Below are 16,408 nucleotides of genomic sequence, written 5' to 3'. Positions count from 1 at the left end.
GCTGGGTTGCAGTGGTAGGTTGCCCCCAAGATGGACCCGTGTTGAAATCCCAATTGCGACCCAGCATTTGGGGTGTGAATTATTGGTGTGGTTATTCCACTGGCCTGATGCCATTTATCTAAAACTTATACACAATCACCAGTAAGGCAGTAGCACTGTTAGCTTTAAGTACTCAACACTAGGAGAAAATCGGTTGGTGAATTTTGCTAAGCATCTTGCAAATACTAAAAGGCCAAATACTTTTTTCTTTGGACTACATGGTTATGAATTGTATTTCTGCATTGATATTATGACAATAATAATAGCAACTACATTTCCCCTTTCTTTCCTTTAGGAGTACTACAGCAAACTGAGAGACAGAACAGCCACATATATTAATGTGGACATATCAGTATTCGGTAAGGCCATGCTAAATCATTATTTTACATTAGTTACTTTTGTATTCAGAAGGGTTTTCCTGAAATATTTTCTAATCTGTGGTTTATTTTATTTAAATAAATGTTGGGAATTTACTTCCTTTATTGCCTTTTTTTATATTTAGTGTACGGTGTTCAGATATGTTCCAGAAGTTCTGATCAGCTGCTGTTTTACTGTATAGGTTCAAGGTTATTGCAAAGTAATTTAAACATTCTACAAATGCTAAATTCCTGCATATTACTGTTTGTAAGGGTTCAGAGCCATCATATGTCAATGGATAAGAAAGCCCATAACAAACATATACAGGTTGAGTATCCATTATTCATATATTTCAAAAACATTTTGTTTTTGACATCACCCCCACAATGCATCGTTGGGACCGGGGTGCCTCTGAGGATGAACACTGTGGGACCAGGTGAGTATGAAAAACAAAAAAAATATTCCAATATCCGGAATAATCCCTCATCCAAAATGCTCCTGGTCCCAAGCAATTCAGATAAAGAATACTCGACCTTTAGTTCAGTCCCGTAACCTAAATGTGTCACGATTGCACTTGCTATGTAAAATACTTTCAAACATAAACGCAATGCACCTGAATTTTATTATCCCTATTTTAATTAGTGGAGGCAGCATTTAAAATATCGGTGTTTCCCTATAAAATAGTGTAATGGTTAGCATTACTGCCTTACAGCACTGAGGTCATGGGTTCAAGTCCCATTGTGTTGAGTTTGTATATTCTCTCCATGTTTGCATGGGTTTCCTCTGGGTACTCCGGTTTCCTCCCACAATTCAAAAATATACTGGTACGTGTATATTTGCTACAGTCTAGGCATAGTCTGTAGTACGTACACACATATAGACAGATAATAACACACGTACATATATATATACACTATAGCCATACTTGCCTACTTTTGAAAATTAGTTTCAGGAAGATTATAGTTGGTAGTAAAATTTTGCACAGCTCCCCATTGAGGAGACGTGTCATGCTCCACTTAAGGGGCGTGTCTAGTTCCATATATGGAGAGATTGTGAACAGATATTGTGAACGTGGCACTTAGAAGCGTGGGTGTGTACTACTACATCTGAGAGGAATCTTTTAAAATGACTTATATCCAAATGTAGATGAGCCCCAAAGCAGTTAGTAAGAGCTACTATACTCTGTAAGGTGTTGGGAAATGGTGGTGATAATTCAATGTAAATGTATCTGTCTCTCATTCCTTTTTCCCCCCAAAAAAATGTAACAGTGTAATGTGGGCTAGGTGAAATGAGGGAGATTGCTAGACTAATGAGGGAGAGAGGGAGATTGTTGTTATTTCAGGGAGTCTCCTGCAGAATGACTATAGCACACATGTACATATACAGACTATAACACACATGTACATATGCAAACTGTAGCACATACACATATATAGGCAGTCTGTAGTACATACAAAGGCAACATGTCTTTTATTATAGTTTCAGGGTGTAACACTGTAATTAATCTCCAATCTACTCTAAACAAAAATGTAACTTCAACTTTATGTGAGCGTGTCATTGGTCAATCTTCTGAATACATATTTCTTTCATCCACCAGCAAATGCATCACTGAGGGCACAAGGGACACCTCCCGTTCAGAATGTTATCTTCACTGCAGCAAAACAGGTATAATACTCGATATTTGGCTGGTAACATGGTCGAAACGAGAAAAAAAAACACCCGTCTACTTGACAAATGATGCATAGATATTGTTTAAGCTGTTTCAGTGCTGAATCCGTGCCCGGACCCTCCATACGACACACCCTGTAACACTACAGCTAGCCAGGATAGATCAGGCAGCACTGGGCTTGAGTGGTGACATTACACAGCATTGATGCCCACACAAACTCATTCACGGGCGGCAGGGGCAGGCAGAGGCGGAACTACCATTGGTGCAGCAGGTGCAATGAACCGGGGCTAGTCCTCAGGGGCCCAATGCTGCCCCTGTCACCTACTGTTTTTCCGTTATACTCTGCCTCCCTGTCACCCACTGCAATGTTGCATATTGTGAACTTGGGTTGGGGTGGAGGCGGGGGGGCCTTAATAATATTTTTGCACCAGGCCCACAACCCACAAATTCCGCTGCTGGGGGCAGGCGTGGTGCACTGGTGCTGGACCGTTGGTCATTGATGATCCCCTGCATCACTATCTCTCCCTCCTATTACCCTCCCCATTATACAGAATCGCATTCCCATGGATGCCCAGCTCCTTGTTGTGAGACCAGGCCTTTGTTGTGAGGCAAAACCGCAATTGCGTAAGCTTTTCTGTACAAACATGAATTAGGCCCCTAGTTGAAGAACAGTTAGCAATGAGTTAATCTAAATAAAATAGAAATAACCACATGATAGACATTCTCATTTTTATGGCAATGGTAGCAAGCAACCAAATAATAACTGAATAAAATGCTCAGCTGACTCAGGTCTGACTCAGCCAAAAACAGTCGAGGATCAAGTACACAAGAAACATGTTTGGAAGGATAAGGGAAAGGCTGAAGTCAGAATGCAGACCAAGGGCCCTAATTCAGACCTGCTCACTAGGCTGCATATATTTGGAGTCTAGCGAGCATGTTAACGCCACCCCCCAAGTCCAGAGATCCAGCAGAAAAAGGGTTAAAGAAGCAAGGAAAGGAAGTAATCACAGTGGGTGTGGTATGAGCATGGCGAACGCAAAAAAGCCCCTTGCGGGCTCGCTGCGCTCGCCACGCTGCGGGCATATGCGAGCCACCTATTCTTTTCTCCCTCTATGGGGGTCGTGGACCCCCATGAGGGAAAATAGCGGGTGGCCGTCGGGCACCCGGCTGTCGGCGTTTTGACAGTCGGGATCCCGACGTCGGGTAAATGACTGTCGGGAACCCGTCCGGCACCCATCACAGTCCAGTCCAGGTTTAATGCACAGATGACAGAAATAGTTTAGGTATCCCCTGTAAAGAAGGGTCAAAGGCACCACCAAGTATAAACAGCAAGGCTCAGTTCCACAAGAGTAAATTAATTACAGCACAGTATTGTACCTTGCAAGGAGCAGGATGGTGAGTAGGCTCCAGGCTGTAACAGGCTAACCCAGGGGTTCCCAAACTTTTTTGAAGCAAGGCACCATAAAGTTTCAGAATTGTCTTTCCGGCACCCCTAGGCCAAAGGTTTCTTATTGAGAAATTTAGAAAAAATATATAAATATAGTAAATTGTGTTTATATGTTTTTCTTAGGGTCAGTTACGTGGTGAGGGACAGGATTCACTTCTGATTGCCCACATATGTTATGATTGGAAGCCACAAGCGCTGGTTTTACCTATTTCATTGGTCAAATAATTTGAATTGGTCCTGGACCACCAACCCAGGGCACCCATGCAAGTGTCTTAAGGCACCCCAGGGTGCCATGGCACATAGTTTGGGAACCACTGGGCTAACCTCAATTGCAATACTGTATCTGGTGCCACAACTAGCCAACAAGAGAATCGGTACTTATGTATTATCTGGGCTCCCATGTTAAATGCACCCCATTTTTTCATACCCCTACTATCCAACTACACATGGAGTTGATTTTATATAGTGTGGCGAGCGCAGCGAGCCACCATGCCCGAAGCGTGGCAAGCGCAGCGAGCCCCGCGAGGTGACGCGGTCTCATAAGAAAAACGGGAGCCCAGATATTACATAAGTACCAAAGAATCACATTCTGGGCCAGATGTACTAAGGTTCAATAATGTATAAAGTGGAGAGTGATAATGTACCAGACAACCAGCTCCTAACAGTCTGTGTTTGTAAAGGACATTTAGGAGCTGGTTGGCTGGTACTTTATCACTTTTTGAAGCTCATTAGAACATCTAGCAAACTGAGGCCAATCTTACCAGTGAGCCTGAGTTTAGCCAGACTGGATGAATCTGGCTAAATGTCTGCATCAAATAAGCGTTTGTCAGTACTGTGGTCATCTGCCATATGGGCATTACATACAAAGATACTGGGTAATTTGCTGTTATCGGAGCTTGTCTGGCCAGCATAATATATGTGTGTGTGTGTGTATCTACAGTATGTTAGATCCCTTAAACCAGGCATGTCCAAAGTGTGGTCCTCCAGCTGTTGTGAAGCTACACATCCCAGCATGCCTTGCCATAGTTTTAGTATTCCCTAATAGCAAAACTGTGGCAAGGCATGATGGGACTTGTAGTTTCACCAATGCTGGAGGGCCATAGTTTGGACATGCCAGCCTTAAACTATGTTGGATATCTGTGCATTAAACCCGTGTGTATTTAGAAATACAGACACCCCCCTCTACAATTGCCCCTCTTTAATGTCACTTACAATGATAATCTGATAACCTACACGTTTACATTATTACTTACCGTATAGAGTATAATTATGCTATTGCACATACAATTGTGTATTTTACTAGTAGATTGCAATCTGTAACAATTAACCGGGGCCTAACATAACACCTCTTTCTTTAATTTAAAGTAAATATACTTTATTCCCAATTTATTTTTATAATACACTAGCTTCTGTATTTTATTTATGTTAATCTTTGCAACATGACCACCGTTTAAGGCCTTGCGCACCAGCACTGAATGAGGGCCTTCATCCATTAATTGTCAAAGCAATGATCTTGTGCCCCCAATATCTTATTTTATAGGTGCAAACACCTGTAAGTTCGTCTCTGAGTGTATACGACAACTGGGTCAAGCACTTTAATAGATCCAGCCCACTGTATGGAGGAATAATACCCAGGTAAACCACCTGTTCATTTCATTATAATAGTTCCACCTCTGTCATATGCTGTGTACACACGGTGAGATTTGACATTGGATTTTGACTATATAGTCAAAATTGCATGCAGATCGTATGCAGATCGCACAGGTTTTTTTACCTTGCGATCCCGAGGCCCTCTCCTGTGACAGCACAAATCGAAACCCAGATAGACAGGACAGCAATGACTATATACAGTAGTGCAAATCTAATGCTGATTGTATGAATTGTATGTAAAAAGTAGTTAGATAGCAAAGATTGCATAGCATTCGAAGTCGAATAGCAAGGGAATCTCACTGTGTGTACCATTAGGTTCCATAGGCGTTCCCATGAAAATGCTGGGCTTTCCCATGGTAATCGCCCGGTGACATGGGCAGGCAGCTGACATCACCGGATGTCAGCTGCCTGTCCACTTTCTTCAGAATGTTCATGCACATCTAAGATTGCTCTGAGCAACCTTAGATGTGCGTGTGCTTTCCACATCATACGGTGGTCGGTGACCATGGAATGATGTGGGTGTTCCCCCACAGGCTGTGAATGGATGTTTATGTGTGAACACATGCTGCAAATGAGTGTCGGCCCGGCCACCATTCGCAAGGCGGAGTTTGGTGAACTCACAAGGCTGCAAATTTGCAGCCTTGTGAATCAACCAGAATAACCCCACCATGTGGCGGTGGGCAATGGTGAAGGTGGTTATGCGTTTATTGTCCAAAAAAAAAAAAACTGTGGTTGGTGTCTCTTGCATGCTGGTGACCACCCAGCACAGGACAAGGCCCCCAGTATGCAGAGTCTCTTCTCGTGATGCTATTGCAAAATAGTTGCAACTGTATTGCAGATTGCAAGCGCATCGCAGAAACACGATGCATTTCTATGGTAGCACCTTGCCTGCACCGCCTAGCTGTGAAGGCAGACGCAGGGCCATCATTTAAGGTATCAGCTTCAAAGTACCAGTTATTGGGACGGTTCACGTCGGCTGCATGACTTCACAGGCAGTTGCCGCTAAACGCCCTGAAACCGGGCCAGACATGACTGTGTTTGTCTGGATCGCACCCACCCAACGCTTTCTCGCCACCATCGCTTACTGAATCAGGCCCAATGTTTTTTTTTTACTTTCATGTTTTATATATGAATATATAAACTTCCATAAAAGTGATTTCCTATCACTCCATAGGGTGCTGCTGCTTTATGATGTCATGCGCTGTGGTGAGAGAGTAACGAAGCATTTACATTGACCCCTTGTTTCTCTGTTTCCCCGCAGGCTGGGAACACTTGGGGCAGGCAGTGACTATGCCCCTTTCCTGCACTATCTGGGGATTACTTGCATGGACCTCGCATACACCTATGACACTGTAAAGGACTTTTAAAATAAATAGTAGGAGACACATAGTTAAAACAATGGGTCCAATTCAGACCCGCTCGTACGGATCTGAATGTCAAATGATTTCTCTCCCCTTCAGCCGCATGCAGGGGGATGTGACATAGTGATATGCTAGCAAGGAGATGCGGGTGGCGGCCATTCAGCTGGGTATATGCAGCCTACCAAACACGTCTGAATCAGGCCCAAAATTTTGTAAATAAAGTGTTCTACTAATAAACAACATTTAGAATCTGTGGTTATATATATATATATATATATATATATATATATATATATATATAATGTGTGTGGCTGTATTAAAACATCTCATTAAGAAAACTCAATAGCATTGAGTGAGAGAGGGCCGGACGCATGGAGGGATGAAAATCTATATTGAGCAGAACAGAGAATGATGCTAATACCACGGTACATCTACTGTGCAACTGCTGTGTGTCCAATGCTGCATTCCAGACAGACTGCATACATAGATGCAGTCATTGGGGGGAAATTTACTAAGATGTGTATTCTACTTCACAGTAGTAGTTGTTATGGGCAACCAATCAGAATCTACTTCTTATTTATTTAGCACCCTCTAGAAGATAGTAGGCAGGATCTGATTGGTTGCCCATAGCAACATCACATGTGAAGTAGAATACACGTCTTAGTAAATTTCTCCCATTGTCTCCAGGGCTGTCTTAACAGCATTGTAGGCCCTGGGCAAAGCAATGCATTTGGGGCCCCTCCATACCCATTTATGGGAAAAAATTGAACATGCCTCTGCTGTGGTCCCATGCCATCTCTACACTTGGGGCCTGATTCTGGTTCACTTGCAAAAGCCAATTTTTTATCTAATGGACAAAATCATGTGCACTGCAGATGGGGCAGATGTAACATGCGCAGGGAGAGTTAGATTTGGGTGGGGTTTGTACTTCAAACTGATTTCTATATTGCAGTGTAAAAATAAAGCAGCCACTATTTACAAAATAACACACAAATCTAACTCTCTGTTACATCCTGCAGTGAACATTGTTTTGTCCATGAGAGAGAGGATTTGTTTTGCAAGTAAACCTTGCTTCCATACAGTTAATGGCTTTCAGCACTCTGATTGGTGGATAGCTCCAACCATCCACCAATCAGATTGCTGACAAACATTCACTGTTTGGCTGCAGTTGGGAAGCACTCACTGCACAGTGCAGCCTGCAGAGCGCCAGACTCCTGGGCTCCGTGCTCTGCAGGCTGCACTGTGTATTGTGTGTGCCTGGCTGGGGGGTGCCGGGTGGGGGATGCATTGTGCGGGTGCGGGGGGTGGTGCCGTACCAATGTGGGCAGCTGCCCGGGCCCCTCCGGAGGCTGGGGCCTGGGACAGCTGTACCCACAGCACCCCCCCTGTCGGCGGCCCTGCTGGACTCTGGTGGATAGCTCCAGCCACCACCAATCAGCATGCTGACAGCAATTTACTGTCTGGCTGCAGGCTGGAAGCAGGAGGAGAATGCGGCCTGGTCGCTCTGTTTGTGTGATTCACACACAGACACAGCACAGGGCAAGGCCATGTGAACAAGTCTGAATTGGGCCCTATGGGCCAGATGCACTAAGCTTCAAAAGTGATAAAATAAAGAGTGATAAACTGCCAACCAATCAGACTGTGTTTGAAAAATGTCAGACAGGAGCTGATTGGTTGGTTGTTTATCACTCTGCATTTTATCACTTTTGAAGCTTAGTGCATCTGGCCCTAAGTGCAGTGTTCCACTGGAAATTGAAGCAAATGATGCCCGCTTCTGTTTAGTTGGAAAAATCTACATTCTAATGTTATGTATGACACAGATTATATACCAATGTATGTATGTATCTCTTCATCCAACAGAGTAAAACAAAAGCAAGAATCTATCCTGCTTATCACACTGCATTTGACACATTTGATTATACGGCTAAACATATTGATCCAGGTAACTATAAGCATTTCGCTTTGTGTGACATCACTATAAATATTGATAAGATGCTGACAGCAGGTTCAGCATGAGCTCTAACGCTGTCAGTGAGACACTCATGCTGAGCCTGCTATCAGCACAGCACATGCATTACAAAATATTCAGGATAAGAATTCCATCATTTAGTATGTCTTAGCTATTTGATTTAGCAAATTAAGGTAAAGAAACCTTTATATAGTTCCAAGTACCCCGTATAATCAGTCATACGTATACTACATAACTGATCACAATTGTACATTTCTATTTATGTCAAATTAAGTTTTGGCCTTTTTTAATTTCCTTTCAGGATTTACCAGCCACCAGGCTGTAGCCCGTACTGCTGGGAATATCCTGGTGCGACTGGCGGACAGTCTCATCCTCCCATTAGGAGCAAGAGATTACACAGAGACACTGGAGGACTATTACAATACTGCTGCAACAATCTTTTCTCCTGCACTTCAAGACAGAGGAATTTCTTTGGGTAATATGACTGCACATTGCTTACCACTTACTCACCCTGCATACCATGTCAAATGTGGCTGTGTTCTAGATCAGATAACTACAGGGCCCGTGTACATGTCAGTCTATTCCAGAGTTTATGATCTTGTATGTAACATTGAACATGCCCAGATGAATACATGCCATTTCTGATGTATTGGGGAGAATTCTAGGATTAGTTTATCAATAACAAATCTGATGCTTTATGCAAATGTTCTGTATTTCAGAGCCATTGAGGCAAGCTGTGGCCAGATACAAGCAGTATTCTGAGGCACTTACTGAAACAATTAATGGGCTTAAGAAGACAGATGAGACGTAAGTTAGATCAGAAGAGTACATTGTGCTTTCTTTCCCTCATATCCGGCATTGGAAACAAATGCTGATGAGCTCAGGGCCACATTACAGCTGGACATAAAGATAAGAATATTGTGTACTGGCAGTGCTATTTTTGTAGGAAAATAGGTTCAGGAACTGTGGGCGGGGGCAGAAAGTGGGCGGTGATGTGGGAGGAGCTACAAAAGGGGCAGGGCATTACATTAAAAAAAAAGAAAAAAAACATAATTCCTCACTCCGTCACGCTTATTATACATATGCCACACACAGAGATTCCCATTATACATATGCCACACACCGTGATGTCCATTATACATATGCCACACACCGTGATGGCCATTATATGCCACACACCGTGATGGCCATTATACATATGCCACACACCGTGATGGCCATTATACATATGCCACATACAGAGATGCCCATTAAACATATGCCACACACAGAGATGCCCATTAAACATATGGCTCACACAGAGATGCCCATTACACATTTGACACATAAGTGCCACTTACCTACATGCTCAATGCCTCTCCCCATATGTACATGACCCCCCAGCAAACATATGACACCTTTCTCCAGCACATAGCACATACCTTTATACTGTGCTGTCTAGCTCGTAGGGGTAGATGCCCTCTCACCAGCCTCTGGCAGGGGAAGATGTCCTCACCACAGGTTAGGGCAGAAGTCCTCTCCTATATCTCCTTGCCGGTGTGCCCTGAGCCTAGGGCACCAGAGCCACTCTCCCTGTCTCTGCCGCCTGATAGGCGCTGCACTGCCTGTCACATCTGCAGCAGCGCCGAGAGAGCAGAGCAGCGCCTACAAGGGGGGTGGAGCGGATCAAGGGGTCTGCGACCCCGCTCTGAGATCAGATGGGGGGGTGGCGTTTGCAGGGTGGAGGGGGGTCACAGACCTGCTCTGAGGACAGCCGGGCTCTCTGCCCGGCTGCCACTTCTCCCTGGCTGGCGGCGAATAGGCGGGGGAGAGATCGGGGGGAGCGGGCTTCACGGCTCTGGCGCCATTTGATGTCCTGGCGCCTGGAGCTGGCCGGCTCCCCGGCCCGGACTACAGGAGAGAGACGTGCTGCTAAAATTCCTATCTCCAGCTGGACCGCTAGCCAATAGGCGCTCGCGGTCCAGCAGCCACCAGTTGATTGGCTAGCGGTCCAGCGTGAGACGTGAATGTTACTGCTGCACGTCTCTCTCCTGGACTCAGCGGGCAGGGGAGCGGGGAGAGGAATGCGGGGAGCGGGCAGGCGATGCGGGTGCTGGGCGGCCTGGAGCAGGTTCCGGAATGCCGTTCCTGATGACGTCATTTTTAATTTGAGCTTCAGGAACGGCGTTTCCGGCTGAAAAATAGCCCTGTGTACAGGTCTGCACACTGCAATTTTACTGGTGTACCCCGAACACCCCTCCCATTACGGCACCTGCTCATTACATATGCAGGGGGCGGGGGCCAGCTCATTAAATAAGCACTGCGCTTGGGTCCCCGCTCATTAGATATGCACGGAGCGGGACTGCCTGGGTACTAAATACCGGTTCAGACCCGTTCACACTACACCAAAAAATGGGTGTGAACCATGTAGGATCCTTCTTTTTTAACGTTTTAAAATACCGGTTTTCTGGAACCGGTAAATTTACTAGGGAGCTTTCACATCGCAGTTATTACCGTTTTCAAATCGGCAAAATACCGGGTTTTGGCAGCATTGTGAAAGAGGTATAGGATATGTAGCAATGTTTTTGGAACTCTACTTGTTCCATTTCTGTGATTACTCTGTTTTATGCTAATAAACACTAGAATCCTCTCTAAAAACACTAGTACACAAATGTCGGGTGTATAGCTTAGTGACTACACTACGGTTGTCAGAAAGGCCACACATATAAGATGTGTACATTTAACATAATCTGTGGTTGGTTGGTTGTCCAACAGATTTTATTATATGGCTTTTACTGTAAGACCTTGTTATTAATTAAATACCTTTTTCTCCAGGCCTCTTAGAATTCGGATGATCAATGACCAGTTAATGCTTCTGGAGCGAGCCTTCATCAACCATTATGCATTCCCGGATAAACTTTATTACAGGTACAACGTTGTTCATCCGATATAAAATAGATCAATCCCATTTTCAGGTTCTGTTTAATTGCAGTTAAATCCATTAAAATCTCAGACAGGGGGTAACATTTATAGAAGGGCTAGCGTGTGATCCACAGGCAACTAGGCTTATTGATGTTGGCCATTTTTCCAGCTTTTAATAAAAAAAAAAATATATGTCCACGGACGTCATGAATTTGCACAACAATGACTAGACTTTATAGAACCTTAATTGGAAGCAGCCATGAGAACACATATATTTATTTATTAACAGTTTCTTATATAGCGTACACTTATTACGCAGCGCTTTACAGGGAATAATTGAACATCGGATCGGAACCCGCTCACAGTGCACATCGTCAGCGAGTCGTGCGCTCCGCGTGATTGTGAGAGGGTCGGACGACATCGTAAGCGGGGTCGGCCTGGTGTGTACCGGGCATTAGATGTATTCAGAGAAGCCTAAATCTTCAGACCTATCGAAATCTATGTAATATGCCTCATGTGGGCTGCTTACCAGACACAAACAACTTGGACAGATTGGGAGAAATTTACTAAGATGTGTATTCTACTTCACATGTGATGTTGCTATGGGCAACCAATCAGATTCTGTCTACTATCTTCTAGAGGGTGCTAAATAAATAAGAAGTCGATTCTGATTGGTTGCCCATAACAACATCACATCTTAATAAATTTCAGAGATGACCACATCCATGCAGCTGCACCGCCTATATCAGTCTGCTGGTGCAAATAGCCGCCATCCCTACCAGCGCACAGTTGCGTGGCCTGATATGTGGTGCAAGAGGATCGGACCAGAACAGGCAAAAAAGGGCCCAAATCTACCTACAATCTACATCCAATCGGTCGGGATTGGATCTAGATTGATGGGATTGGGCCCTTGTCGTTCTGGTGTGTACCCTGCATAAGACTACAACCAAAGCGTTATACATGCAGTTAACATGTGAATCATTCTTTCCTGCAGTCACGTGATATGGGCATCTCGAAGTTCCGGAGTGGTCACATTCCCAGGCCTTGCAGATGCTTACGCAAAGGCAATTTCCACTCAGCTGACAGAAGATTGGCATCAGGTCCACCATCACATCACAGTTGCTGCCACCGCTGTGGATAACGCAGCATCAACTCTGCAGACTGCAGCCTCTATTTAATACATGCCTTAAAGTATATATATTTTTATTATACCGTCGGTGCGCACTTCTAAAGCTGGTATCAGGTCAGATTTGATAGAGAGCCCCAAATGATTTGGTCAGATATTTTATATCTTGAAAATGTACTTTCCAAAATCTGGGCCTGATTCTCGTTCACTCGCAAAAGCAAATGATATATCTAATGGACAAAACCATGTGCACTGCAGGTGGGGCAGATGTAACATGTGCAGAGAGAATTAGAATAGGATGGGATTTGTACTTCAAACTGATAGCTATATTGCAGTGTAAAAATAAAGCAACCAGTATTTACCCTGCACAGAAAAAAAATAACTCAAAAGAACCCAAATCTAACTCTCTGTGTACATTACATCTGCCCTCCTGCAGTGCACATGATTTGATCCATTAGATAGAGAATTTGCTTTTGCGAGTGAACCAGAATCGGGCTTCTGTCCATTCCTCTATTTTAGTTCTCACCAAGTTGCCCCATGTATAGGTCTGTGGGCCAATATAATCTCATGTGGGAGACCATCAAGGGTCCAATTCCATGTCTACACTGTCCAATTTCACAGAAAAAAATGCTCCCTGGGGGCAGCAAGCACATCTAATGATTATTAGTATCACACAAAACTCTGTAAGAACATTGAAGTATATAACATGTTGGGTGAGTAGAGTGATTTCGCAGAAGAGCTGGACCCAGGCTCAGGCTCACAATGGCTTTGTCTACATCAGCAATAACATCCCATCATTTTCTAGACTTTTGTTTTTACTCAATTCTTGCTTCTGTGTTTTCATTTCCTTCCAAGCTAGTTGTACAAAAAGCAAGGAAAATGTTGTCACTTCATTCCTGGTGAAGGACTAGTATTCCATTTCCTTGGGAACGGGTAAAAACCAGAACAGACAGACCCCTGTCATCAAACTCCGGAAGCTAGTAATGTCCTGTCCAGGTATTGTCTGTCCAGGGTCTGGTGGGGATGCCGTGACACCTGTGACCAGAGACGGGAAGGGAGAAAATACAGCCTCCCTGTATGGTCTGGGGACGTAGTAAAAGCCAGAATGATCCGGACCATGCTGGGAGGCTGCAATATCTCCTTCCCCATCTATCAGGTGACAGCCAAGACAGGAAGTGTCCAGTCCAGGGGGTGCCTGTCTGTACCGGCCTTCCGGAGTCCATTCTGGTTGTTATCTAGTACCCACTTCCTGACCCTTTATGAAGAGTTCACATATGACAGCATGGTTACAAACCAAAATGACAATAGGTGCAAAAGAAGAGTATTCATTTTTCATGGGATGTGAAGATCATGAGGGGAAGATGAAATGAAGGATAATAGTTTAATGTAAAAGTGAAGTACAGTTATGCAGGGATCCTGGTACATCATGCTTCTCTCCATTGGTTTTATTACACAGAATATCTGGTAACAAGACTGAGTGCTCTATGTACATGGCCTTGGGTGGAAACAAAATGACTGAACATGCTCATAGACCCAAACACAATGGGCCCATGGCAACTTCACCATTGTCTCCTTCACACATCTCCCTTAAAGGGCCAGATGTACTAAGCCTTGAAAAGTTAAAAAATGGAGAGTGATAAACCAGCCAGAGCTGTAATTTTTTCCACACACAGCCTGTAACATGGTAGGAAGGAGCTGATTGTCTGGTACTTTTTCACTCTCCGCTTTATCACTTTTCTACTTTAGTACATCTGGCCCTAAGTATTTCACCCTCAGTGTAAAGCAGCCATGTACAAACTATGGCTCTCCAGCTGTTGTAAAACTACAAGTCCCATCATGCCTTGCCACAGTTTTGCCATTAGGAAATGCTAATACTATGGCAAGGCATGATGGGATGTGTAGTTTCACAACAGCTGGAGGGCCATAGTTTGGACATGCCTGGTGTAAAGGATCTGATCATGCTCACAGTGGCTAAGTATTATTAAGGCACATGCAAATGCCACTGAGGGGCAGATGTATGAAACAGTGATAAGGGAAGAGAAGTGAACCAGAGGAGAAGTGGCCCATGGCAACCAATCAGATGCTCTCTATAATTTTATATTATGCAAATTATAGATGTTACTTCAGTGCTGATTGGTTGCTATGGGCCACTTCTCCTCTGACTCACTTATCCCTGCTTCGTACATCTACCCCTGAATGTCACACAAAGGTCTATGAGGTTTATTTGCCAGCATTGCTCTGTATGCTATAGTCCATAGCAACTATTCTAGATTTTTTCCCCCTTTTTATCTGTATGTGTCAGTAGTTCCCAATCTTAGTTCCCCTGATATTATGCACAGTGATGTTCAGGCATGTAATATAGGGAAACCAGTGTCCTAAAGAACTTTACCACACCCATCACAGGTGCCCGATAAATAGAAAGCAAATGCAGACTACAGTTTTGTCAGTGTAAATTGCAATATATGAGAAGTATATGTAAAACTCACTATTTTGCAAATGTTTTTGAAATCTTGCTTATAGAACAATAATATATCAGTGGCTAAACTATATTTATTTACTACATATTTGTAATGTTTAACATGCAAATGTTAGTGGAAAAAAACCCCAGCAGGAATTAGGTGCCAGGGGTTACCCAGGTGGAAAATGCCTGAAAAATAAAGTCTGACAATAATAACAATAGTCTTGGCTTGGGATGCAGTCAAAATCCCGAATGGGTCAAAATCCGGACAAGGACAAAATCCCGACATATAGAATGTACAAGTGAAACAGTCTACATGACTTTGGGTCAACATGGGTTTTTTCACTGTTTTTTTAACCGACATGTGCCGACAGGCGGTATTTCATGCCCTACCATCCACTACAGCGTGGTGGGAGAATAAAATAGTGTGCCCGAAGCATCGCGAGTGATGCAAGGGGCTGCGGTTCACTTGCAACTGTGTCCATGTCGACTGTGTCGACATTCGGGTAAAAAAAAAAAAAAAAAAAAGGTAAAAAAACCCATGTCGAACTCGCACCTGTCAACCGAACGTCATGTAGACTGTTTCACCTGTACATTCTATATGTTGGGATTTTGACCCTGTCGGGATTATAAATGTCGGGATTTTGTCCATGTCGGGATTTCATACCGAATCCCTTGGCTGCTATGGCACCGAACATTAGCAAGCAAACCTGTGATGCAGCAACTGCTTACCTGTCTGATCTCTTCCCAGGTGCAGTCTTAGACCTCACAGTGAGGAGTGGTATAGGTCAGGCAACATTGGGTGTGGCTTAACTCCAGCACTGCTGAACAGGCTTGCTTCTATGGACTGCATCAGCTGCAGCCAACCCATAGAAGCCGGATAGTCCTGACAGTTTAACGGAGGAATAGCTTTTCATGGGAATCTGTCCGGACTGGCAGTCCCAGGGGCAGAAAAGACCTCACCCTGGAAGTAAATGTTTGATTAACAGTGATCGCTTCCAATTAGAAGTGACTGTCACTGTTAGGCAGTCCCATTCAGAAAGACAGGCCGCTAGCACTTTTCATTTGTTCTACTCAATAGAATGTACAGTGATGAATTCATTAAAAAAATAAAAAATAAAGTACCATATACAGTTAATAAAACTATTTTTAAAATGGCTATTTTCTAAAGACTTGTTTTGAATATTTGCTGGAAAATAAAATTGTTTGTTATTCCTTTCTGTGGACAAGTGAAGAGAACATTTCACCAGTGCGAGACATTTTCCCAGCTCTACACCAGTCTCATTCCCAGAGGGCGGAATTATCAAAGCTTGGAGAAAGATAAATTAAAAAGAGAAAGTACTAACCAATCAGTAGCTAACTACAATGTTACAGCCTGTGTTTGATAAACTAGCAACCAATCAGCTCCTATAATTTTTTCACTCTTCAAGG

General features: G+C 43.8%; 1 protein-coding gene across 1 annotated transcript in view; it reads left to right on the top strand.

The window, feature by feature from the left end:
- Nucleotides 1-13,325, top strand: part of NAALADL1 (N-acetylated alpha-linked acidic dipeptidase like 1) — a 46,100-nt gene extending 32,775 nt beyond the window's left edge. Inside the window, exons 11-19 of the mRNA XM_083165152.1 lie at nt 335-398; nt 1,994-2,061; nt 5,053-5,147; nt 6,424-6,514; nt 8,384-8,465; nt 8,794-8,967; nt 9,212-9,299; nt 11,307-11,399; nt 12,388-13,325. Coding sequence (XP_083021278.1) covers nt 335-398; nt 1,994-2,061; nt 5,053-5,147; nt 6,424-6,514; nt 8,384-8,465; nt 8,794-8,967; nt 9,212-9,299; nt 11,307-11,399; nt 12,388-12,571 — 939 coding nt within the window. The 3' untranslated portion in view covers nt 12,572-13,325. The remainder of the gene's footprint in view (nt 1-334; nt 399-1,993; nt 2,062-5,052; nt 5,148-6,423; nt 6,515-8,383; nt 8,466-8,793; nt 8,968-9,211; nt 9,300-11,306; nt 11,400-12,387) is intronic.
- Nucleotides 13,326-16,408: the final 3,083 nt, after the last annotated feature.

This window comes from Crinia signifera, chromosome 11 (genome assembly GCF_055691185.1).
Source record: "Crinia signifera chromosome 11, ASM5569118v1, whole genome shotgun sequence".
In the NCBI taxonomy this organism is placed as follows: domain Eukaryota; kingdom Metazoa; phylum Chordata; class Amphibia; order Anura; family Myobatrachidae; genus Crinia; species Crinia signifera.
The sequence above is the reverse complement of the archived record's forward strand: the minus strand, read 5'-3'. Positions and strand labels throughout refer to the sequence as shown.